Source organism: Panthera uncia, chromosome C2 (genome assembly GCF_023721935.1).
Source record: "Panthera uncia isolate 11264 chromosome C2, Puncia_PCG_1.0, whole genome shotgun sequence".
Classification (NCBI taxonomy): domain Eukaryota; kingdom Metazoa; phylum Chordata; class Mammalia; order Carnivora; family Felidae; genus Panthera; species Panthera uncia.
Window position 1 is genome coordinate 72,593,549 of NC_064810.1, and position 27,438 is coordinate 72,620,986.

General features: G+C 37.7%; 1 protein-coding gene across 6 annotated transcripts in view; it reads left to right on the forward strand.

Annotated features, from left to right (window-relative positions):
• Window positions 1–247: 247 nt before the first annotated feature.
• The window catches only part of ATP13A3 (ATPase 13A3), an 88,822-nt gene continuing 61,631 nt past the window's right edge, over window positions 248–27,438 (forward strand). For 4 of the 6 annotated variants that reach the window (XM_049628384.1, XM_049628388.1, XM_049628387.1 and 1 more), the window contains exons 1-4: window positions 248–337; window positions 1,104–1,147; window positions 25,640–25,738; window positions 27,155–27,328. In XM_049628384.1, coding sequence (XP_049484341.1) covers window positions 25,688–25,738; window positions 27,155–27,328 — 225 coding nt within the window. In that variant the 5' untranslated portion in view covers window positions 248–337; window positions 1,104–1,147; window positions 25,640–25,687. Of the gene's footprint in view, window positions 338–1,103; window positions 1,148–18,437; window positions 18,498–24,280; window positions 25,186–25,639; window positions 25,739–27,154; window positions 27,329–27,438 lie in introns of those variants that run through there. The other 2 variants (XM_049628385.1, XM_049628386.1) reach the window with 2 other exon arrangements.

Genomic DNA, 27,438 nt, shown 5'->3' on the forward strand with positions numbered 1-27,438 from the left:
CCTGCCAGCCTCCCCCGCCGCCCTCCCTTGTTCTCGCTCTGCCCCGGCAGCACGCCGCCGCCGCGGGCGCCGAGGAGGAGAGCGCGGACGCCCCTGTGCCCGGCGCGGCCCGGGCCTGCCCGCGGCGCCTCCCTCCCCTCACCCCGAGCCGCAGCGCGCGGCGGCGGCGGCGCCTCGAGCCCGAGCGACCCGCGGCCGCCGGCGCCGGCCGAGGGCGATGGGGCTGGGCTGAGGCGAGGCGGCGGCGGCGACAGCGGCGGGCCCGGGCCCCGGCTCCCCGCGGTCCCTCGGCTGCTTCGGCCGGGAGGCCGGCGAGGAGACGGCGCAGCGGCGGCGGGTGAGTGGTCGGGCTTTCCCGGGACGCAGGCTAGGGGTGTGGGTGGTGGTGATGGCGAGGGGTTGAGGGAGGTGAAGGGTGTTGTCGGGGGTGGCGGGTACAAGGAGGGCTTCTGGTCGGCTCCTCGGGCCGGAATCCGGCATCCCTTCCCGGGGGAGGTGAGTGGGGTGGGGAGCGGAGCGCTAAGACCGCGGAATGTGTGTCTGGGACAGGTGAGGCGAGGAGGAGACACCCACGTTGTGGGTGTGAAGGCCTGGGTTGGACACGCTGCCTGCGGGGCCGGCGAGTGTGTGCTGGGACTTGGGAGAGGGATGGTGGTCCAGCCCTTTTCGAAAGTCCCGGAGATGGTGTGGTCGAAGGGCCGGGCGCTTCATGTGTTTCTGCGGGTGCTGCCCGAAGGGATCTTGAGTTCGTCCTTAGCCCCCGAGTAGTGGGAGCTTCTTGCCAGTCACCGCATTTTACGGGTAACTTCAGTGAGGCCCAGAGAGGAAAAGTGACTTCTGAATTGCTCAAGGCTTCTCACTTTGACTCCGTAAGCGAGCCACAGAAAAAGCCAGGGTCCTCTCGTCCAGTACTTGCGCGGCCGCGCTCTCTACGGCCTTAACATCTCCCCCATTACCTTCGCATAGTTAGGCTTGGTAGATGTTATGACCTCTTTTGAGGGGGTTGTGGCGGAGGGAATGGATTGAAGATTGACAGCTCCGTGCGGGGCTTCCCAGTTGGGAAAGCTTTTGTGACAGGTGTTTATCATTTCCTCTTCCCATAGATCTGACAGGAACATCCTTGGATCTTGGTGTCTGGACATAGGAGGTATGAATCACTCACGTAATTAACTCCTTTTAATCGTCAGTGTCTTAGAGCTATATTTAGTGGTTATATTAGTGCAAAATGAATGGGTATGGAGTTGTAAACCTAGAAACAGAATCCTGTGTTGCCTACGTATGATTCTGAACTGAATAAGTAGAACATTTGTGTACATGATGACTATTTTAGATCTATGAGTCAGGAAGTTAGACTTTTGTAAAAATCCAAGAAATGCAGGAAAGTTAAAGATTATTGCAAAATGAATACTGTCTTTTAAAGGCTTTGTTGCTAAAGTGAACGTGTTCTGATTCATTGTCTTTTAAAGAGTGATTTCATAGTTAAAAGTGTTTTACCATTGGTTACAACTCAGCCTCAGCCAAGGCACATATGTTAATTTTGTTCCACTGGAATATATGGGGCAGTCTTTTCTCTGGAGGATTGTTACTTTGCGGAATAGGCTACAGTTGCCAAAATAAATGCATGTGGGCATCCCATTCTGGTTTAGCAATCCTTTTTTTTTTTTTTTTTTTTTTTTTAAGCAGATCAGTTACTGGAAGTTTCAGGTAGTAAGCCTATTATTAATAATTGTTGTTATGGAAGTTTACTTTTGCTACTCTCCTTGCCTTTGCATCATCCACTGTTAGATCAGGTGAGAGTGAGACAGTTGAGATTTTTGAATGTCGTTAGAACAGCAAAGCTTGTGTTTGCACAAGGCATTGGGTAGGAAAAGTGATGGCACTGGTTGTTTCAATTTATAAGCAGTAGAGTTATAAATGAAAATATTGAGTAGCAGTTTATTTTGAAAATACAGTTGACAGGCTTTGATTTGATGCAGTGTTCAAATTATGTAGTAGGAGGGCTGATTTCTTTGTCTAGGTCAACCAGGATGCTTTATTTGGGGTATGCCAGGTAATTAAAATTTTAATTTGTAGCTGATTTGAGATAAATAGGATAAACTACATAGATAGGAAAAATAGTTTTATAGTAATTAGAACAAAGCTCTGTAAGCCTGAATGTCTAAACATTATCTTCTGATGAGTTTCTACCTGGTTTTGCTTATTACATGTTAGAGCTAAAATACTTGTGTTGGTTTAGTTAACCTTTAATAGTTCTCTCATTTAGGTAGTATCAGTTTCCTGCCTATGTTATAGTTCGAATATGGATTCTTAGGTGGATAATAACTGTGTTGGCAGCTACAACATATTGTAGAGAAAGCATGGACATGGGAAATCATACTGGAGTTTGATTTTTGACTTTTCATAACTAGTTGTTTGACCAGTGCTGATAGTTACTGAGTAAGCTCATTGTATGGTAAACTTTGAATTTAACACTTGACATGAATTAATGCATTTAAACCCTGTTTTACAGATGAGGAAACTTGAGATTCAGAGATGTTAAGTTGCTTAGAGTCACGTACAGCTAGTATGGGGAACCTGGAAATAGAAACTGCTTGTTACATACAGTAACAGAGTTAGGGTTCTGGCTGTCTTCAAAGTCCTTTGTATTCTAAGTTGCTTAACTTCCTGATCTTCTTCTTCTTCTTCTTCTTCTTCATCATCATCATCATCATCTTCTACTTCTTTTTTTTTTTTTTTTAATTAAAAATGAATACTCATACTTAACAGGTTTTGAGGATTAACTGAGCACTTGTATTCTCCATTTCCCTCTTGGCATTTCATATACTAAATCAGGTTATGCTTCTGTAACATGGTTTTGTAACCACTTGTGAATATAACGTTTTAAAATGTGAGCATACCTTATTCCCAAGATTAATAGTTGTCCTAGGAGATGGGCTACGATCAGTGATCTGGGGGCATCCTGTGAAACTGTCTTTGTTCTGTATTTTTTCCCAATGGTCTGGGTGATGGTGGAAGTAACTTTATACTTGTGAATGACAGCAAAATGGTTGTAGTTGCTAAAAAACAGAATTTTAAAAGGCTCTTGATTACGTGCTTTATCTCATGCTGGATTCTGTTCACTGGTAAACTTGATAACCTAAACTATAAGTAGTAAGTGGAAGACTTTGTGAATGGAACCTAAATTGAATAGCAGTTAGTAGCTTATCACTTGTTGAAGACCCGTACTCTTAAACCAATTCACAGTGTTATGTTAGAAGAAGATAATCCAGTGCCTGACATGTACCTGATACATCACCAGAAAGTTTGTTCCAGTGATGGGATGCATTCTGAATGTACTGTAGAGCTCATCTAATTAAATCTGCATCCAAGAGATAGCTGATGGGATTTGATCTTTGGTTTTGGAACATAGTTTGTGTGAAATGAAGCTAACTGGCTTATGGAGAGAATAAATCTGTAGTCACCAAAACCATGTTCTAATTAACCCATCTCACTAGTCCAGGAAACATTCAAGAAACAAGGAAATAATTGTTAGAGTTTTACTTAAATTTTGTTGACTTCATATTTTAAGAGTAGAGAAATAAGAGAAGATCAGAATTAGAACACATCTTTTAAGATTTATTTAAAAAAGTAACAGGTTCTGGGCTTATTGAATGTGGAGAAAAGTAGGTGGTATCTGTAGGGTAGAATGTCCTGAACTTAATGGTAGCTAATGATTATATAAGTTATGAGTTAAAAACATTTGTGTTAGTAAGATTAAAAATAGAGAGGTGATGTGAAATGTCATGAATAAATGGTAATAAAAAACGAGCAGTTTGTAATCACGAGTTAAAAGATGTTATGGAATTAGTAAGGAGGGAGAAGAATGCAATGAAGGAAAGGGAGAGCTGTTCAAGGAAACTTGAGGGTGCGGATTGCTGAGTTTCCATAGAACAGTTCTCCAGAGAGAAATGTCCCAATACCGGATCTGGTAACATCTTAGACCCAAAAGGCTCATAATGGGGCCTTTGTTAGGTCTGAGTGGTAAAATATTAACTCAGGTAGCAAACTTTAAGACTGCCAAATTAAAGGAGTTATGTACCACGAGGCATCTCTCCCAGGAAAGAGGCCATATAGACTTGAAAACAGAGCTCCACAGAAGCAGGTTTCTTTGAAGGTACATCTTTTACCTCTTCCTGTCACCAAAGGCCACTAATGCTGGTATGAACTGAGAATGCAGGAAGAAGTACCCTGTGTTTAAAGTTGATTTGTGTGTGTGGGATGCGATGAATTAAGTGAGTTGTAATCAATCTCTTTTTTAAAACATTGTTTTAATGTTTATTTATTTTGAGAGAGAGACAGACAGTGTGAGCAGGGGAGGGGCAGAGAGAGAGGGAGACACAGAATCCAAAGCAGTCTCCAGGCTCTGAGCTGTGAGCACAGATCCTGATGCGGGGCTCAAACTCATGAGCTGTGAGATCATGACCTGAGCTGAAGTCGGACACTTAACTGACTGAGCCACCCAGGCGCCCCTGAGTTGTAATCAATCTCTGAATGGAAATTTCTCTCTCTTTTGTTGACTCTTTCACTTACTCCCTATGATCTGTTGACACCCAGATTCTAGTTAGGTAAGAAATTGAATTTCTGGGAAGAGTGAGTTTAACTACGCAAAGTAGAATTTCCTGGTTATATGATGTGGAATTTGCTGATGTATGTAGTCTTTTTCTCAGCTTTATTTATTTATTTTTTATTAAAAAAATTTTTTTTAAGTTTATTATTGAGAGACAGAGCATGAGCATGGGAGGGACAGAGAGAGGGGGAGACACAGAATCTGAAGCAGGCTCCATGTTCTAAGCTGTCAACACAGAGCCCGACGCGGGGCTGAAACTCTCAAACCATGAGATCATGACCTGAGCCAAAGTGGGATGCCTAACTGAGCTATCCAGGCGCCCCATTCTCGGGAATTTTAAATAAAAATATTTGGGTGCACCAGTTGGTGGAGCATGTGACTCTTGATCTTGGGGTTGTAAGTTCAAGCCTTGCCTTGGGTATACAGATTACTTAACAAAATCTTAAAAAAAAAAAAAAAAAAAAAAAAAAAGAATTGTACCTCTTGTTGGGTGGTGGTATAAAAGACAGTTCTATCTCTGATAGCAAGCTAGATTAATTGGCTATTTTATTTAGTTTTTTCTGTTTTCTTCATAAGGCATTTGTGAGTTGGACAATGAAATAATGAAGTGTGAGATTGGAAAACATTAATGCTGAATGGTCACAGATAGGTCAAAGACTAGTCCCTTCTTTTTATAGAAAAGGAAACGTGTCTGGAGAGTAAGTGATAGCATCATAGTAAAGGATCTGGGCTTAGACGGTTTCTTTAGGTAGGGTATTCTTTCCACTCTTTCCTTTGTTCTAGTTACCGGCCCATCTCAAAACTCGATGTGCATTTTTTCTTTTTTCTATTGAGAACCAACGTTAAGGATTGCTTTTGATTACTTGACAGGCTTTTATTTTATTTTTATTTTATTTTAAAATAAGTCATGGAGTAGTTACTACATGTCTAGTTTGCCTTCTTCTAACAGCATCCTTGTTGCTCTGCTTTTTCCCATTTGTGAAAAAGGATGAATAATGCATTAGTTATTAACTTACTTTGATACACAAGACCAATGTTTTGGTTCCCAATTCTTTCTGATCTAAAGAGCTGAGTAAAATGAAATCACCTTTTATGTGGGGGCTTTGGGCCTAAATTCTCATTTAAAAGGTAAAAATCCAATATAGTCAAAATTACCCTTGAAAAAGTCCTTTAGGAAGGCATCAGTTTGAAAACTGATTGTTGACTGACATACCGTTTTTCACTTCCAACAGCCAGTTATTTCTCCAGCTTTTAGGTTATTTTTTTTGTGTGAGCTGGGTCATAATTGGTTATGTGAGATACCTTTGACAGGTGAATGGGACTTTAGATTGGCTGAGAAACAGCAAATTTATAGTCTCCATTGCATGCTCACTCTGGGACAAGGATGTAAAGGCAGGCATCCTGCCACCATTATTTAAAGTTATTTTTTCTCTTGTTTTTCTTTTTTTCCTATAGCACAGATAGTTGAATGAGTGTAATTAAAGGCATATATGATGTGAGTCCACAATGTAAATAATGGAGAAAGAAATTAGATATTTATGAAAATCTGTTCTCTCTCCACAGTTATATTGGGTGTTTTATAGCACACAAAGAACCTAGCATAATTAAAAGGCTCAATAATAACGTTGGAAATATTAGGGGACCATTTGTACTTTGTATAACTCTGGGTTGATATTCAGCTATATTCAGTGTTAGATAATGTCTTCCTTAACTACTAGTAAAATCTGCATTATTTTAAAAGAACTGTAGATGCACCTGGCTGGCTCAGTTGGTAGAGCGTGGAACTCTTGATCTTGGGATTATGAGTTTGAGCCCCATGTTGGATGCAGAGTTAACTTAAAAATAAACAAACAAACAATGTAAGTTGTTAATGTTTTCCTTGAAATTTAAAGTATCTGAACCTAAACATTACTCTTGGGATAGCACAGTAAGAAAATACCGGTCTGATGGCTAAAGATGCCTTGGGAGAGGGTGTTATACATATAGGGGTTAAAATGTGGGCACCAGAGCCACGTACAAGTGACTTTAAATTCCAGCCTCATCACTGATTAGCTCTGTGGTTGGGTTCAAGTCACTTAACCTTTTTTAGTTTCTTCATTTGACAAATGGAGGTAATAAAAGCTACTGGAGAGAATTGTGAGGATAAGAGCCTCAGTAAATGGTAACACACTATTATTTGTTTAATGTAGTTATGGTTTAATAACATTTAGCATATTCGAAACAAATGTGTGTGTGTGTGAGAGAGAGAGAGAGGGAGGGAGGGAGAAAAGTGAAGAGAAGGGAACGTAGAGGGGGGATTGAGGATTGCTGCCTTTAGTATTTTAACTGGAGCAGCAGGCAATAATGACATAGTTTTGTATTCAGGCTTTTCATAGTAAAATACCATGATTTTGCATCTTTGGGAACAACATCCTAAAAAGCTCAAGCTGTTAATCTCATGTATCGCTAATGTACATTTTATGTATATTTTTATCTTTCCCTTTCTCTCTTTGGGTGTGTTTGCAGTCATTTCCCCCTATCCTCTGTGTTACTGTTACCCATTGTCTGTCCCTGGCCATGTTATAAAATTTAAAAATATGTTTAATTAGGCTTATTTAGTGGAATTTTATGTGATTTATTTTCATTTAGAAATACTGATTAGTGAAATGTGTCTACATCTTTAAAAGGAAGGTTTGAAATTTTATTTTCTTTCTGTGGCCTTTGGATTGATTTCTTTAAATGTGGGTCACTGGTTCTTCAAAGACCAAAGATGTTTCATTCATCTCTAGATTATGCCTTAACTTTTTTTTTTCTTTTTAATGTTTACGTATTTTGAGAGAGGGCAGAAGCAGGGGAGGGGCAGAGAAAGAGGGAGACTGGATCTGAAGCAGGCTCTGTGCTGACTGCAGAGAGCCTGATGAGGGTCTCGAACTCATGAACCAAACTGCGAGATCATATGTAACCTGAGCCAAAGAGGTGCCATCAAGTTGAGGTGAGCCATCAAGGTGCCCTAATTATGCTGTAACTTCTTAAGCCATCAGTTTTCTAAGCTCATTTATAATTTATTTTGTCCATGATTTCCTAAAGTTTCTCTTAAAAAAATTTTTTTTTTGCCTTACTGTTTTTCCATGCATAAAAGATAGAATCCTTATTTACATGCCAATTATAATAATGTGTTTCAGTTTACTAAATAAAATGTAAAGTCCTACAGGCAAGTAGCCTAATTTTGTCTGGAGCACTTAATTATTTGAACGACTAGACTAACCTAACACGTTCTCAGTTAAAGTCGATTTTTACTTCAGGGATCCTTTTGATAGGAAAATATGCTTTTTATAGTGATTACTACTGCCTTAGAGTTCATTGATGGATAATTTTGAGCTAACCCATGCTTGTTTTCTGTTCAGTTTTTGGTGAGAAGAACAGGATAAACTGCTTAGTTAGGTTCAAAAGCATCTTAATGTGTTTTTCTCTTGAATCCTTTCTTATCTCTGATGCAGCCCATAGTGAATGACCCTTCCTCATGTTGCCTTAAAAGTATTGTGGCAATTACCAATTATTGTAGCATCTACGTGTTGTGATTTTTATAGGCAGGAAGGAAGGAAGGAAGCTTGGTTAGGGCCTTTTGGTTATGCTCTTAGGATTGTGTTGGCACATCTGATTATTCAGTATGTTTTAGTCCTGTGTGTGCCAAGCACAGGGCTAGGTGCTGGATATATGTTGATGAATGAGTTCTGCCATCTTAGAGGTGAACAGTCTAGCAAGTGAACACAGTGCTGCTGTGTGGTACAAGCCCAGAAGACACCATTCACATTGTATTGGGAATGGGGCCCTGTGTCATGGCCTTTGGTCTCTTTCAGTAGAAAAAAGTTCAGAATCTCCATCACCTGCAAGTTAATCCATATCTGTATCATATCAGACAAGGCCCTTCATCATAGAGACCACCCTGTGCCCCAGTCAGTTTAGGTAACTTGTATTCCTGACATTTTCTAGGATTTCTCACCTTAGTACTTCTTCTTTTTTTTTTTTAAGTTTTTATTTTAATTCCAGTTACGTAACATACAGTGTTATGTCAGTTTTGGGTGTACAGTGTAGTGACTCAGCACTTCCATACGCCTCCTAGTGCTCCTCATGGCAAGCGATCACCTGTTGAACCCATCCCCAGCTGCCTCCTCTCACCTCAGTACTTCTGCATGTGGTGATTTCTCTGCTTGGATTCCATCCCTCTGTTATTTTCCCTCTTTTTACTGCCTGTTTGCTTGAGGAACTTCACACCGTTTAGGTCTTATATCAAGGGATAGTTCTTCTCTGAAGTCTTTTCTGTCCTTTGCCCTCCTCTCCCTGTTCCTCGTGCTCCCGATACCTACTTTATAGCAGCACATAACCATTTTGTTTGATACATGTTTGCTTATCGTCTAGTTTACTAGACTTGGCTCCTTGAGGTTAGGAGTTTAATCTTTGTAATCTCCAGCATTTAGCACAGTACTTGGCACATGTGGGCAGTGACATCCTAAAACATGACTTTTTATGAAATCAGAAGTGGTGATAAGCCATAATGATTTGTGCTGGAATGTTACTTTAATATTTAGAGATTTATCCTGAAATGTTAGGATACTTGGGCAACATTGATTTTTTTCAATTAATGTGCCTTTTCCTAAATCAAGCAATGGTCTAGGGTAGATTTCAAGATACTACTGGCTAGGATAAAGACACTGTTTTAAGTTCATTGGAGAACATGTTGGTGAGCCTTTCTGTCTAGAATAATGAAAAATTGACCATAAGTGGTCTCTAAGACAAGCAAAGCTTTTCTTTTTTTAAAATTTATTACTATTTTTAAGTTAAGTCCAAGTTAGTTAACATAGAGTGTAATAATGATTTTAGAAGTAGAATTTAATGATTCATCACTTACGTATAGCACCCATTGCTCATCCCAACAAGTGCCCTCCTTAAGGTCCCTTGCCCATTTAGCCCATCCCGCCCCCCAGCACCCCTACAGCAGCCCTCAGTTTGTTCTCTGTATTTAAGAGTCTCATGGTTTCTGTCTCTCTGTTTTTATATTATTTTTGTTTCTCTTCCCTTATGTTCATCTGTTTTATATCTTAAATTCCACATGTGAGTGAAATTATATTTCTCTTTCTCTGGCTGACTTATTTCGCTAAGCATAATATACTCTAGTTCCATCCATGCTGTTGCAGCTGGCAAGATTTCATTCTTTTTGATTGCTGAGTAATATTCCACAAACAAAGCTTTTCGATCGAAGAATGGGTGACCCATAGGATTGCAGTGGCACTCTGTTTCTGCCGGTAGCACCCATGGCTGCTACCGTGGGAGTGGATGTGGTAACGAAATGAGAACACTTGTGGGAAGCCCAGTCAGGAATACTCTTAGACTTTTGCGTGGGCCAGCTTCTGAATGCTAGAACTACAATGCCCATTCCCTCTCTCTTCTACTTTTTTTTTTTTTTAAGTTTTGTTAGAGATTTATCTTAGACTTTCAGCTTTGAGAAGCTATAACTAATTTACATATTAACTTCTGAACAGAATGACTGTTGATGAAGAGGAAGTTGTTGATACTGAAGAACACGGTGCTGTGGGTGGAAGGTGTATAGGGTTACATGAAGTTGGTAAGGGGCCTGGGAGAGGTTATTGGGAGAGTTGGAAAAGGACATTGGGATGAGTATAGGAGCATGCCAAAGACAAAATTTACTTGGTTGTGAAATTTTACCCTTTCTTCACACCCCTTGTCTTGCCCTGTCCCATTCATTCACCTATATTGCTTAGTGCTGGCCTCATTCTCAACCTTTAAGTTTTTAGTCTGTATGTCCAATGTTGTGGGATAAATGTTCTGACACATACAGAGGGACAAAGATGGGAGATGTCCTCTGCTGGAAGGTAAAGGGACACTCAAAGTATGGTGGAGAACATACTTGACCAGGGTCTGGAAAAACTTGTAGGAGTTCTTTAGCCAAACTGTTAGGAAAGGGCATGCTTGGCAGAAGGAACAATGTATGTAAAGGAATGGAGGCAGGAAACGGGCCCTTTGAGGGATTAAAATGTGTTCTATATAGATGGAAAGTAAGGTTTGTAAGAGGTGAATGATAACCTTTGGTGAAAGAAAGGCAAGTGGTGTTGATGGCTAGGCAGGGCCAGATTCTGAAGGATATTAACATGTTTTCCATTTAGTTGTGACTTTGTCCTTGGAGCCCAATTGGCTCTCTCCTCTACTTTACTTCCCCATGGTAGGGAAACACATAGTATTGTGCATTGTAAGACTTTTCAATTTTTTGCTAGTGTGAGGACTACTCAACTTTCTTAATCCAGTATATTTCTTCAAATGATACAAGCAGAGGAAGCTTTTTTTTTTTTTTTTTTTTTAAAGTAGGCTCCATGCTCAGGGCAGAGCCCAGTGTGGGGCTTGAACTCATGACCCTGAGATGATATCAAGAGTCAAACGCAAAACCAGCTAAACCACCCAGATACCACAGGGATACCTCTTTTTTTTTTTTTTTTTTATTTCTTCTATAATTTATTTTTTATAATTTACATTCAAGTTAGCACATGGTGCAATAGTGATTTCAGGAGTAGATTCCTTAAGCCCCTTACCCATTTATCCCATCCCCCCTCCCACAACCCCTCCAGCAACCCTTTATTCATTCTTTATATTTAAGAGTCTCTTATGTTTTGTCCCCCTCCCTGTTTTTATATTATATTTGCTTCCCTTCTCTTCTGTTCATCTGTTCTGTATCTTAAAGTCCTCATATGAGTAAAGTCATATGATATTTGTCTTTCTCTAATTTCATTTAGCATAATACCTTCTAGTTCCATCCACATAGTTGCAAATGGCAACATTTCATCCTTTTTGATTGCCGAGTAATACTCCAGTGTGTGTGTGTGTGTGTGTGTGTGTGTGTGTGTTGTGTACACACACACACGCCACATCTTGTTTATCCATTCATCCATCAATGGACATTTGGGCTCTTTCCATACTTTGGCTATTGTTGATAGTGCTGCTATAAACCTTGGGGTGCATGTGTCCCTTCAAAACAGCATACTTGTATCCCTTGGATAAATAAATACCTAGTAGTGCAATTGCTGGGTCGTAGGGTAGTTCTATTTTTATTGTTTTGAGGAACCTTCATACTGTTTTCCAGAGTGGCTGCACCAGTTTGCATTCCCAGGGGATGCCTCTTTAAATATTTTATTTTGGAGGGACTCTAACCAGTTTGGGAAATGCTTCTGCAGACCATGGGAAGCTATTGAAATTTTAAGCAGAAAGAAATAATCATGTCTGGTTTGTATATTGTTAAGAATGAGGAAGACCAGAGAGGGCATCAGGACCTGAGTTGAGGCAATGTTGATGGAGATAGGGCATGGTGAGGTGGATGTGAGAAAGGTAGAAATGGTAAGACTTAGTGCCTAGTTGGATACAGGTATGGAATAGGAAGGAGTCTAGGATGACTTCCGAAATCCTGGCATGGAGCTTTATGCAAATCATATTCATTTTTTTCTTTTTATTTAAAATTTTTTTTAACGTTTATTTATTTTTGAGACAGAGAGAGACAGAGCATGAACGGGGGGAGGGGCAGAGAGAGAGGGAGACACAGAATCGGAAGCAGGCTCCAGGCTCTGAGCCATCAGCCCAGAGCCTGACGCGGGGCTCAAACTCACGGACCGCGAGATCATGACCTGAGCCGAAGTCGGACGCTTAACCGACTGAGCCACCCAGGAGCCCTGCAAATCATATTCATTTAAGGAGTAGAAAGATACAATAAAGTTATTGAATTTTAGCTGTATGTAAACATGTATGGTTGATGTTTAAATCTGTGGATCTGGAGCTTGAGAGAGATTAGTGCTGAAAATACTGATTGGCAGCTCTTGGTAGTTTTCACCATAGATGGATCAGTGTTGCCACCCTTGGTCCTTGGGTTATTATAAAGAGAGAAGGCCGGAGAATATTAATTAAGAAGTGGGTAGAGGAAGTGGGGCCTCGGGGAATATTAATAATTAAGAAGTGAGCAGAGGAAGTAGAAACTTGGTAACCCGGCTACCTGCCCCATGACCCAGGCTAGTGTAATATGAAGTATAATTTAGAATTGTGGGAAGTAAAAGGTGTGGGCCATCTTGGGAACCTGGTCAGTATTTTCCTTATGAAAGAGTGTATTTCAGGTACATTTGGCTTTGAAATGAATTTTTGGAAACCAGACCCTTGAAAGATGATACTGTCTGCATGTTAATTCCTTAATTTGTTGGTAAGGTTCTTTGACAGAAGTCACCCCATGCTTGACTTTGTGGGAAAATAAATGCTGATTTTGGTTAAGTGAAGTTTATTTTTTTCCTGTTTTTAAAAGACGATATTGACTGAAAACTGGTCAGTAAAGTAGATAAGGCCTGTAAAAGTGTTTTGTAAACTAAAAATCCCTGTACAGATGTCAGTTACTACTGTTATGGTTGGCATAGTGCCCAAACGCATTGGTCTTTTTTTTTTTTTTTTTTAATCCTGAATAGTGGATTACAAAATGACCATAGGAAATGAGAAATTTCAGATTTCTATGATGGTTGTACCATGAGTAAGACCATTATTCTCTTCAACAGCAATTTAAAGTGTTTTTGGAATACTTGTTGAGTGCAGATGTTAAGGGCTTTGCACTTCCTTTCAATGCTGAGTCAACATGGGCAGGTTTCAAGTTGGGGAAAAGGAGTGAAGTGGAAGAAGACAAATTCACATTATTTTAAAAAGATGATCCAAGTACTTACCAATTATAATTGCAAATTAGCAGGATTGTACTTTTTGTACAGAATAGTTTCCTAGTGACTTTATGCTTCTTTTGTGGTCAGGTCTTCATAACGTCTGGAAAAATGAAATGTGAACTGTAGTGTTGCACAGATGATGAGTGAAACTAATTTTGCTTTCTTGCCAACATAATACAATAATCTTGAAGTGAACAACGCTGAGTTAATAAAGAAAAATTATTTTGGAGTTTGCTGTTAATAAGAAAAATGAACATCTCTGGGGTCTGTGTAACTCCTTAACATACTCCTTACAGACTTAGAATGTAATTTCCTGGAACTTTTTCTTCCCTCTGTTTTTCACTTTTTGACTATTCCCTACCCACCCTTGCCTCTTTTCCTCCCAGTTCTTCCTCTCCACTCTGCTCTGTTTAGGTACCTGTCTGTGCACACTATTACTTTTTGTTTCATTGTGCGGGTACAATGTAATCGTTTTGAATAGGTTCAGTCAACAGTTTAAACTCAGTGCTGTACTACCAACAATGTACTTTTGCTCAGCTGAAAGGACATAGTACTATGGAAAGTTGAGACCCACTTCAAGTAGTACATGTAGTGACCACTGCGTAATGATGGTTACCTGCCAATAGCAACTATAAGGCTTTATCTAAGCTACATGTTGGCTTCTGTGCAAAAATGTAGATAATATGAGTCTTAGAATTAAGGAATGTTTAAATTTTATTTTATTATTACTATTTTTTAAGGTAAGCTCTACACCCAGTGTGGGACTTGAACTTATGACCCCAAGATCGAGAACCACATGCTCTACTGACTGAGTCAGCCAGGTGCCCCTCAGTGTTTAGATTTTAAAGCATGAATGTTTAAATTTTAAGTGCACATTGCTGATTGAAATGTCATGCAAGTTTTTAGGGATTTGGATCAATAGCATTACATTTTAGAAGAAATAATCACTAATTTGCATTAAAATGGAAGAAACATTCATATATTACTTAACTAAAGACCTTATCTTACCTCTGAATTTAAAAATGTAACTTTTAGTTTGGGCAGTTAGGCTCACTTAGTGTGTACAAACTGTAATTGGAACTCTAGATTTGTCAATTTGTATTGTATTAAATACCAAACAAGTTCTTTAGTGCTTGTTTTAGAATACTTGTTTCAGTTAGGTTTTTCTGCTTGTAAGTACCCCTAAAGCACAAAACTCATATACTCTATTTCCTGAGTTTGAAGAAACTGTTAATGGTAACATGTATGTATATGTACTTGTACATGTGACATGGATTTCTAATTGAGATTGGTGGATCCAAGTGTGGGAATATTAAATTCTGATGTACTCTTGGTTTTCCAAAACAGTAGTACAGATTCACTCTTAACAGCAGTCCATAGGGTGCTCCTTGTTTTTATTTATTTAGCCAGTTTAACGGGCAAGTAGTGTTTTACCACATAATTGTATGCTTTACCTCACCTGGTTCTCTAATAGGTTCGTGTACTTTTAAAAAAAAATTTTTTTTAACAGTTATTTATTTTTGAGACAGAGAGAGACAGAGCATGAACGGGGGAGGGTCAGAGAGAGAGGGAGACAGAATCTGAAACAGACTCCAGGCTCTGAGCAGTCAGCACAGAGCCCGACGCGGGGCTCGAACTCACATACCGCGAGATCGTGACCTGAGCCGAAGTCGGACGCTTAACCGACTGAGCCACCCAGGCGCCCCCGTGTACTTTTTAATTGTTACTGTAGTCCCTTCCCTTACTCCATAACATTGTAAGATCCCTAAATTCTGGTTTCAGACAATTGTGAATTCGGGAGTCATCTTTGTAAAGGCAGTAATAATACACCTGCCTTCTTTTCCCTTCACCACCATTATCATTTGTTTTATGTCTTATTTTTTCATGGAGACACATGAGACAGAAGTTATATATCTATAGAAAACTCTGCTTTCCCAGATTAGTATTTCCAGTGGCACTAAAAAAAAAAATCTTACAACTTTTCATAATCACTTTTGATCAGCAGCTTCTCTATTAAGGCTAGTGAAAACTGTCAGCCTCTTTCCTTATCAATGTCGGAACATCACCTAGTGGTGAAAGAGTGCAACAGCAAGATGCGTATGGAGGCAATACTCGTGTAGGTCAAAGCTTTCATGGTTGGAATGTATTGTTCGGATTATTACAACTGCTTCATTTCAGTGGGGAAGTTGAAACCAAGACAGGTGAAGGAACTTGCAAAATAGTTCATGTTGAATTAATTGTCTTTTTTGGGGGGAGGGGGTAAAGTTGTATATCTCCTACAATTCCTAGTATAATAATGAACATGGCATATATGGTTACTTAATGCTTGTAGATGGACTAATTTGATTAAATAATTTAGGATTTGCTGCTGTTTATGTTGTGTCACTGGCTACTACTTTGCCTCAGTGGAGCCAAATGGTGGAGGGGACATCAAAATAAATACAAGCAACTCTAGCTTCCTAGAAATGTACTTGTTAAGGGGGCCTTCAAAATGACTACTTTTCTTGCCTGGGGTGAAAAACCTGATGAAGAGAGATCCAGAAAATCTGGAGAATGGTTTGGTAGAGCACCGTGAAGTGCTTTGCAGGTTTCTACAAGTTTCACACCCAAGGGTGGCCATGCATTGGAGAATTAGAACTTTGTACATATGCTCAGCCTTCCTTCTTTCCTTTCTTTAACTATTTAGATGGTAAAAGCATTAAAAAAGCACCGAAGTCTCTCCCACTCGCTCACCCTGCAATACAGTATCACCACTGGTGGCCACTGTGTCCAATTTATCGATTTATTTGGTTAGGGGTAGATGCCAGTTTTCTTTCTAGGCCTACTGATTCTGCTTATTTTAAATATTCACTCTGTAGGACTGGTCTTATTGCAGTGATCTTGTCTATTATTTACTATTGCCTGCTGCAGCATTTTTCCTAATAGATGGTAAGATTTTGAAATCAGTCTAGCAATTATAACACTTTTGTAAATCTCAGTCCTCGAATGTGAAGCTTTGAAAAGTCACATACGTGAAGATTTAAAGGGAGGTTTGAAAGTTTTAAGATCAAAGCAGCTTGAATAAATTAAAAAAAAAAAACTCTCATATAAGTAGACATTTAAAAAATGTAAGCTCTTTATTATGTTGTATGTAAAAGAATTTTTACACATTTCCATTTTTTACAAAGCAAAAGTTAAAGCATAAATATCAATTGTCAGTCCAAAGCTACTTTTCCCCATTTTTACTAAATAAGTGTTTTGCAGTTGACCACTACTCAAAGCCACTATTTTATCTAATGATGACTCTTACCACATGGAATTTCTACGAATAAAAGGGTTGATTTAATGTATTTAATGAAAGTGATAAAAACATACATAGGTATGCTGTAGTGTGGGCTAAGCTGTAACTCTTCATGTTCCTAATATTAACCCGAAGGCAGATAATTACCTTATTTTTCGTAATTATAACTTATTTTGTTTTAGCTATCACATTGTTTTGTAACGTACAAAAAATATAATTATACAAAGACTGCACTTGACAAATGTAAATACAGTCTTGGTTTGGTGTGTTCTGGACACAATGGTCTTTCTTGAGCCTAAACACAGAAACAAAAGCATGTATTATAAGAGAAAGTTCAAGATGGGAAGTGATAAAACGGGTGTTCAGCAGAGCTTTGTTAAAATGTAGCTGGTATCCTTGTAAAATTTCCACGTATTCATTAAATTATATTATGTCATTCTTATTGTTGAGAGCTGACTTGAAGTGTTAGGTTTTGCCCTCATAGAGAGTTGTGGCAATTTGGTTCCTGTAGTTCGGAGATTGAGTTTAAAAAAATCTTTTTACACAAACATTTGTGTAGCTATTAAAATGGAGTAAAGTAAGGGCTTATATGTATTAAGGCTCTTTTTATTTCAAATGTAAAGGGAGAGCTGCTTTTGAGTTTCAGAAGGTTATCTTAGTTGCCGTGGATGCTATGGATTTGACAGTGAAATAATATTCAGAGTGCTGACTGAACTGTTTTTACTTCAGGATCTTTAAAACACCTTTTGCTGAGTGGGCCTTCAAGATGGGTTTATCAAATTTTTATTTAACATGGGTAGGTATGTTTAAGTCTCAGAAAAAAAAAAAATACCTGTAAGTACAAAGCCAATAGGATGATTCATTGTTTCAACAATGCAAGGTGACCCTTTTGAGTCTTAGTCTTAGTGCAGTTTTTAATTTTTAAAACTGCAGAGTGTATGTTACAAACTTATAAAAAATGTTATGTAAGCATTTCTTTTAGAGTAATTCAGTTTTGTGAATTTTGAGTAATAATACATTTTTAACTTTAGTTTGTTTACTTCCATCTCTCTGAACTTGGCAAATACTGAAGTAGAAATTTAAAAATGTGTTCTTCAAAATTGCTTCACTTGAAGTTTTACTCGTTACAGGTCACTTTCTAAGTCACTTTGTGAAATTATATACTTAATAATTCTGGGCACATCTATGGAATATCCTTCAAACCCTCCACACATACTATTATAAAACTTTTGTTCCAACTAATAAATTCAGGTTTGAAGCAAAGATGGCTTAGAGGTTCGGGGATTTCTATGCCAGTTAAGGCCAACCCCTCTTGTTTTAGGAAATGAGATATGACTCTTATCCTAGAGTATTATACTTCAAATGGTTCTTAGTAATTATATAATGTGAAAAAAATCAGTAAACTTACAAGAACTAGCATTTGATTTAGTGAGATTTATTCCTGATAGCTTCACTTTGTCCTGTGCTGCTCTTTTTACTCACAAAAAATCAAGTTCATTGTAAATGCAAGGAAGGGTTTGGTTAAGCACAATAGCCTATAAGCTCCTTGCTATTTAGATAACATCAAGGCTGAGGCATGCACTGTGGAATTGGGAATTCAATGTGCTAGCTAGATATGACTTAATTCAAGAGGAGCTTTACTAGTGGCAGTTAGATGGCAGAAGGGTGTATCTTCCGAAAGTCCATTTAAAGTCCCTGAATATAAAAACCCTAAATTTTAATATCTTAGTCATCTTGAAAACAGTTCAGAAAGAATCAAAACAATATTTGGCAGAAAATTCTCACCTGAATGGATTTTTATGCTTAATTTTATTTTCATTATTAATAGCCAGATTTTGAAAGTGCTGCTGATACAGCAATTGGGAAGAATAATGATATAGTGCTTTTGGTAAGAAAAATTTCTTTAATTTGTTTTCTGTAATCTAAAAATTGACCTGATTAAAAACCATGTATGCACTCTTGCAAACTACCAAAGTTATATTCTGTAAGTTAAATGGATTTTAGAAGTTTGGTATTAATGCTTCAAATGTTCTAATTAGATATATGGTAGAATAGTATTTAATATATATTTTCATCCTTGTAAGCAATATAATTTAAAGTATATTTATAGATTTTTATTTTCATGGAGTCAAAGAAATGTTAGAGGCTTTGTATTATGTACCTGTTTTTAAAATGGAAATATACATTTATAATATGTATATGTTTTAAATGTAAGCTGCTGCAATTTTCTCACTGGATTTTATTAAAAGTTTATATGAAAGTCTTGGTGAAGTCTTGATAATTTCCTATGTGGGTATAGTATGTTTAAAGAGAATAATAATTGATGGTTAACTTTTTATTTAAATTAAATTATTTTTAATATCAATTTCAGTAAAATTGGTAAGACTTAAGAATTTTGCCTTAAAAAGTAAGCTAAATTTTAGAACAATAACAGTTATAAAAAAGAATAATGAGATACAGTGGTTAAGAATTGTATTTTTAGATGATTATGAAAACTAGATTGTTATAGGCAACGTATGAAGATGAGATGATGTAGCTGAGTTAGACTGAGGTGAAGTCTGTCAAGATCCATTTGGGGAAAAGATTTTGAGTAGTTGTTAGTACGTGAAGTTAATGAAAACATTGAATATTAATGATAATTCTTTTTCTAAAATTATAAAAGCATGCTTATGCATCTGCTAATACATTCTACATTGAAAAATTAGGATTTCAAAAAGTGGGGAAGTACATCTGTATTTCTAGGCAATGGATAAAAGACAAAAATGAAGAAGAGTGAGAGTCAAAACTTAGCAGTAAGAGACTATGGATAATGCCTGGTACTTGATTGGTCGGGTCAGTGGATTTGAGATTTATAGAAATAGAGTTCTCAAGGTTTATGGCCTTTGGTTCCAGGAATGAATATCTTCTGAAATTTTTTTTTCTTTCTAAAAGCTTCAGATGAGTGCCTTTTATTTTATTTATTTAAAAACACTTTCTATTACATTTTCTACACACTAAAAAAGTAGGAAGATTAGGATAATGAACTCTCATGTACCTGTTATGCAGCTTTTAACTCAGCTGTAGCAATTACTAACTCATGCGATCCCCTGATGAATAAGTATAGGTTTTTTAATTTTTACTTTTTTTAAATTTGGAAGTGAGTTCAAACCTGCAGAAAAGTTGATATATTGGTGTAAAGTTGTTCTTTAAGTTCCTTGATTATCTTTCTGATATTTGCAGAATCTATAGTGATGGCTCCTTATTCCTAAAATTGGTAATTTGTGTCTTCCTCCTTACCCCTTTGAGTCCAACTAGAAAAATGATCAATTTCATTGATTTCTACTATCAGTTTTATTAATTTCCCTTCAGTGCTTACTGTGGGTGTAATTTGCTGTTCTTTTTCTACTTTCTTCTTCTTCTTCTTTTTTAATGTTTATTTATATTTGAGGGAGAGAGAGAGAAAGAGAGCTCTCAGCACAGAGCTTGACACGGGGCTCAAACTCATAAACTGTGAGATCATGACCTGAGTCAGATGCTTAACCAACCAATTGAGCCACCCAGGCGCCCTGTTCTTTGTCTGCTTTCTAAAGGTAAACATGAGGTCATGATTTTAGGGCTTTCTTTTCAGAATTTGAAATTTAGTGCTATAAATAATTTCTAAATACTCTTTTAGCTGCATCCCACAAATTTTGATATATCTTCATTTTTGTTCAGGATATTTCATATTTTCCCTCATGGGAAATTTCTGCCTCATGGATTTTTTTCTCTACTTATCTTTCTCTTTTGGTTTCTAATTTAATATAATTTTTTTAAAGAATTTATTTTGTATGACTTGAATTTATGTCTTGGAATATGGTCTTTCTTGGTAAATGTTCTGTGCACATGTTCAAAGAATGTATACTTTGCAGCGGAGTAGAGTGTTCTGTAAATATCAGTTGGGACCAATTTGATTGATAGTGTTATTCGGATCTTCTAAGTCCTTTGTGTATTTTGAGGATCTGTTAAATGTATACATGTTTAGGATTACTGTTTTATGTTAATCAGTTGACCCCTTTGTCATTACAAAATGACTTTATCCTTGGTAATATTCCTTGCTTTGAGATCTACTTTGATATTAATACACTTATTCCAGCTTTAATTTGAATAGTGCTTGCAGGTTATAGTTTAACTTTTAGTCTACTATGCCTTTATATTTAGGTTGCATTTCTTTTAGGCAACATATACTTGCTTATGGCCTTGCTTTTAAAACATAAAACCGTAATCTCCATCTTTTAATTGTTGTTTAGACCATTTATATTTAATGTGACTATTGATATTGTTAGGTTTATCATTTTTTTAATGTTTATTTTGAGTGAGAGAGAGAGGGAGAGAATGAATGGGGGAGAGGCAGAAAGAGAGGAACAGAGAATCTTAAGCAGGCTCCGTGCTGTTAGTGCAGAGCCCGACTTGGGGCTCAGTCTCATCAACTGTGAGATCATAACCTGAGCCGAAATCAAGAGTTGGACACTTAACCAACTAAGTCATCCAGGTACCCTGCCATTGTTTAAATTTTTAAATTTTTTTATTTTAGAGAGAGAACATGTGTGAGTTGGGAGAGGGACAGAGGGAGGGAGAGAGAATCTTAGGCAGGCTCCATGCTCATCGTGGAGCCTGATGGGAGGCTCAATCCCGTAACCCTGGGATCATGACCTGAGCCAAAATCAGGAGTCAGGTGCTCAACCAACTGAGCCACCCAGGCACCCCAATTTTTAAAATTTATTTATTAAAAATTTTTTTAACCTTTATTTTTGAGAGAGAGAGAGAGAGAGAGAGAGAGAGAGAAAGATGAACAGAGAGAGAAGGAGAAACAGAATCCCAAGCAGGCTCCAGGCTCTGAGCTGTCAGCACAGAGCTCAGTGTGGGGTTCAAATGCGTGACCTAAGCTGAAGTCGGATGCTTACCTGACTCAGCCACCCAGGCACGCCCCCCCCTTTTTTTTTTAACTTTTAGAGAGAGAGTACGTACACACAAGCAGGGGAGGGGCAGAGGGAGAGAGAGAATCTCAAGTAGGCTCTACACCTAGCATAGAGCCCCATGTAGGGCTCCATCTCACAACTGTGTGAGATCATGACTTAAGCCAAAATCAAGAGTTGGATACTTAACTGACTGAGCCACCCAGCCGCCCCAATATAGTTAGGTTTAAATCAACCATCTTGCTGTTTGTTTTTTGTTTGTCTCTCCTCTTGTTTCCATTTTCCTCCTTTTCTTTTTCTGTTACATCAGTTGAGTATTTTTTATGGTTCCACTTAATAACCTCTTGATTTTTTTTACTTGTGACTCATTTATTAAAATTTTTTTTTTTTACGTTTATTCTTGAGGGAGAGAGAGACAGAGTGTGAGTGGGGGAGGGGCAGAGAGCGAGGGAGGCACAGAATCCGAAGCAGGCTCCAAGCTCTGAGTTGTCAGTGCAGAGCCTGATATGAGGCTTGAACTCATGAGCCATGAAATCATGACCTGAGCCCAAGTCGGATGCTTAACTGACTGAGCCACCCAGGCGCCCCATATTTATTAAAAACATTTTTTTAACGTTTATTTATTTTTGAGAGACAGACACAGATCATGAGCAGGGGAAGGGCAGAGAGAGAGGGGACACAGATTCCAAAGCAGGCTCCAGGCTCTGAGCTGTCAGCACAGAGCCCATTTCAGGGCTGAAACCCATGAACTGTGAGATCATGATCTGAGCCGAAGTTAGTCACTCAACTGACTGAGCCACCTAGGCACCCTATGACTCTTTTATTTTAATGGTTACTTTAGAGTTTAGAGTATACATCTCTAACTTATTACAGTTTACTTTCAAGTGATTAAACTCATGTCTGATGCTTTTCATTCCTTCGTGGAGATCCACGTTTCCATTTCCACTTTTCTACCTGAGGACTTCCTTTAACTTTTTTTTTTCAGGTTTTGTGTCTAAAAGTCTTATTTCACCTTTGATTTTGGAAGATATTTTTGCTGGGTATAGAATTCTCTAAATGGTTTCTTTTTCTCAGTACTTCAAGATGTTACTTAGTTGTTCTCACCTGTATTATTTTTAGTAAGAAATCTGTGTCATTCTTATCTATTTTTCTTTGTATGTAACAGATCTTCTTCCTCTGGCTCCTTTTAATATATTTTTTTAAATCACTGCTTTTGAGCAGTTTGATAGTGACATGCCTTGTTGTAATTATTCAGTGTTTATTTGCTTAGTATTAGTTGGACTTTTGGATCTGTAGGCTTATAATTTTTCATCTAATTTGGAAAAATTTTTGCCCTTATATCATTACATATTTTTGGTCTCTCCTACCTTACATGTGTATTAGGGCTTGAAGTTGTCTCATAACTTACTGATGTTGTTTTGTGCTTTTTTCTCTCTATTTTGTGTTCGTTTTTCATTTTGGATATTTCTATTACTTTGTCTTCAGGTTCATTGATTTTTCTTTTGCAGCATTTAATCTGTTAATCCCATCTAGTAAATTTTTCATCTCCGATACTTTACTTTCTATCTTCTAGTCAGCTTGGTTCTTTTTTATATCTTTCATGTCTCTACTTAATGTGTTCAATCTTTCCTTTTGCTTTTTGAACATAATGGACTAGAGTTACAGTAGCCATCTTATTGTTCTTGTCTTCCAGTTCTATTATTTGTGTCAGTTCTTGGTCTTTTTCTACTGATTGATTTTTCTTATTATGGGTTATATTTTTTTCTTTGCATACCTGTTAAGTTTTAACTGGATGTCGAATATTGTAACTTATTGGGACTAGATATTTTGTATTCTTATAAATCCCTTGAACTTTGTGAAGCTGTTAAATTATTTGGAAACACTTTATTCCTTTAGGTCTTAAGAGTTTTGTTAGGTAAGATCAGAATAGCTTTTAGTTTAGGGCTAATATGATCCCACTGCTGAAGCAACACCCCTCTGAATACTCTTCCTGATTCCTTGTGAGTAATGAGGTTTTCCACTGTGGTTGGGAGGAACAGGCACTCTTCTCAGCCCTGTGTGAACCCTGATGATTTTTTACTCTTAATTGTTTTGGATGGTGCTTTCCCTGGCCTCCAGTAGTTTCCTCACACCTGATCGGTACTCAGCTTAAGACTTGAGGAGGACTGTCTTACAGATTTACATTGTTCTTTCTCTGTACAGATCTCTTCACTGATAATCTGCCCTGCAAACCTGCCTTATCCTCAGGGGATGCCTTTGATGCCTCCCCAACTCAGGGAGACTGTGGGCTCCCCCTGGGTTCCCTGCAGTATTGGACTATGCCTTATGCATTCAGTAACAATAGTTGATCTTTTCTGCAGGGAAAGAGGTTGGGCTTGCTCATTCTCCCAGTAGTCTATTAGCAGTAGGTTATGGCCCTTAAGAATAATTGCCACCTCAAGTCATATTGATGAATCAGTCTTACCATCGTGGAATGACTCCAGTAGTATGCTTCAAAGCTGTAACACTACCCTAGACTGAGAAGAAATTGTTACTAAATTGCCCACAGGGCTTTGTATGATAATGTGGCTTGTTTTGGAGATGTTGGGCCAGATACCTCTAAGACTTCATTTCCAAGATGGCAGAGTCTTTTTTGTGTATATTACATATTATCACGTATATGTGTTATATATAGCATTAATATATGTAACATAATTTATACATAATATATAGTATATTATGTATATATTATATATATTATATATAGTGTATATAATGGTATATTATAACCAAAAGTTCTGTGTTATATTTCTGTAGAAATCCCACTCTAGTTAGCCCTGACCCCATCTCCAGGGCTAGCAGAAAGTACAGAAACTCTGAGTGCTCGTGCAGGAGGCATCAGTATTTTTTATTGGTCATTTTGTTGATGACATAAATCAAGAGATTTCATTACTCTTATTTTTACATATGGGATTTGTTTTAAATTTTCCTGTTTAATCCATATCATGTAAACATCAAATAGCTGTTGCTATCTTAGCACAAAATCTTCCTTACATCATATTCAAGTATTTTTTGAGTGCTTGTCATGTGTCAGGCCTGTGTTTACACATTGAATAGATGAGTAGAGAAATGACATCTGGAATAGAGGTAATATTCCCACCGTGCTGTCCAGGGTTCAGCCTAGTCTAAAGCAGTGGCTATTTGGTCTCAAATATTTTTACAGTTTTGAAAATTAATAACTCTGAAGAGCTTCTGTTTATGTGAGTTATGTCTGCTGATACCATGTTAATTAAAACTGATATCTTTAATAATAACTTAATGAAACATGACAGTGATAAGCTTATTTCATATTAAGTAACATTTTTCTGAAAAATATTTATTTTTCAGAAACAAAGATCACAAGAAAACTGGCATAGTTTTACATTTTGCACATCTCTTTAATGTGTGGCTGACTGTCTGATATTTGAAATTAATATCCTTTCTCCATGCAGGGAAAAAATTTGTCAGTGAGCTCAATGAATTTTCTCCTAGACAGGCATCATAAGTAGTCATATCATCAGAATGTTTCCTAGTGGACTTGGACTCAGAATGAGGGAGTGATCTCCAATAGGGGTACAGGTGCCTGAGGAATTGACTCTTGGCCAGGGATTACCATTCATTTAATAGGTGCTTAATAAATATTTGTTGGATGATTAATAATCTTGGGGAGGTGTTGGGGTTGGTTTCACTGCTGATGCTTTATGTCTTCACTATACTTGAAGCAATAAATTGAGTTGGTGTGAAGTACTTTTAGCTGAAGATGGTTAAACTAGATTAGTGCTGTGAGTCTGGGGAATGGAAAGATTCTGTAGTGATTTCTTCTAGAACTTAATTGTTTTGTGCCATGGCTGTTGCTAGTATAAGTTAATTGATGAAATATGCCATGTTTAGTGATAATATGTATCACGAGGACCAGCACCCTATTGAAAATGTCATTAAAACCAGCTAGTACTTTAGTGAGTACTTAAATATCAGCTAAACTTTGATACACGTGTCATGACAAAAAATCTTACAGTATGAAGTTATATAGTCTGCTTAAGATACAGCAGAATCCCCAACATTTGGTTTTCCTTTCCTTCAGTTATCTTCAATTGTTCTGAAGCACAAGACCTCTCAAACCACCGTAGATATGGACAAAGAAGAAAGGAAGACTATCAACCAAGGTCAAGAAGATGAAATGGTAACCAATTTTTATAATTTACTTGTAAAGTGTGAAGAGTTTATCTGTAATTTATTATTCCAGGGAAGTAGAAAAGTACGTTAGAGAGAAGAAAAAAAAAAACAATGCTAAATCAACCTGCTTTCCTCATCCTGAATGTGCTTTTGACTTGGGATTATGTAACATCTCTATTTGTTGGTTTTAGTATAATGTCTGTTTCACTTGTGGATTGTTAATACTAGAGAAGTATGCTTTTTTTATTTAGTAATTTAAGAAGCTACATTAGCTAATACTTGTATATAATCCCAAATATAAGATTTCTAATTTTGATTTATAAAAAAGGCACTCTTAGGGTGCCTGGCTGGCTTAGTTAGTATAGCATATGACTCTTGATCTTAGGGTCCTGAGTTCAAGCCCCACATTGGGCATGGAGCCTACTTAAAAAAAAAAAAAAAAAAAAAAAAAAAAGGTTTAAAATCAGCTTAATAATAAAAAGCACTTTTCAACTCTTTGTGTGTGGCGGGGGGTGGGGGATGGGATTAGGTTATCAGGTAAAATAAGACACTGTTAAATGTGAATTTCAGATAAATTAAGGAATAAATTTTTCATATGAGCGTGTCCCAAATATTGCATAGGGCAAACAAAAAAATTCATCAATTTTTTATTGAAATTTAAATTTAACTAGGCCCTCTGCATTTTCTTTTGCTAAATTTGGCAGCCCTTGTTAATTATGGTGGTGAGGGGAGTAAACTAGAACAATTTAAATAATTTGGGTCAGGAGGTCAGATTGATCAGTCACAGCAGTATTGAGACAATTAGCTAATTATTTGGGAGAAACATAAAGTTAAAACCTACTGTATCTAAATGCAGTGTGGTATTATGGCTTATATCCTGGAACAGAAATAAGACAGTGGAAAAACTAGTGAAATTCTAATTAGAGACTGGTTTTAGTTAATTGTAATGGGTCAGTGTCAATCTCTTGATTTTGACAAATGTATCAAGTTAATGGGAAACTAGATGGAGGGTATACAGGAACTTTTAATGTTTTTGTAACTCTTCTGCAAATCTAAAATTATTACAAAATTAGAAGTTTATTTAAACAAACCCTACCTTTTAGGGTGCCTGGATGGCTCAGTCAATTGAGCATCCAACTTTGGCTCAGGTCATGATCTCATGGTTCATGAGTTCGAGCCCCGCTTCAGGCTTGCTGCTGTCAGCGCAGAGCCTGCTTTGGATTCTCTGCGCCACCCCCCACTCCCCCCCGCCCGTCCCCCCATCAAGCTTTCTCTCTCAAAAATAGATAAGGCATTAAAAAAAAAAAAAAACCCTACCTTTTATGTGACAAAATAGCGAATATACATTTGGAAGACAAAGAACTTTGGCATTTTTCTCATACACCATGTGATATTTAATTGTGTGATCACTGTATCCTTGCAGGAGATATATGGCTATAATTTGTGTCGCTGGAAGCTTGCCATAGTTTCCCTAGGAGTGGTTTGCACTGGTGGCTTTCTCCTCCTCCTCCTCTACTGGATGCCCGAATGGCGGGTGAAGGCGACCTGTATTAGAGCTGCCATTAAAGACTGTGAAGTGGTGCTGCTGAGGACTACTGTAAGTCAACGTATTCACTTGTAGCTGATCATTTCAGGAGTGAAATAAACGCTTTTGTGTGTACTTCCTTCAAAACAATGTATGAGGAGAACATCACTGCTAGGATATAA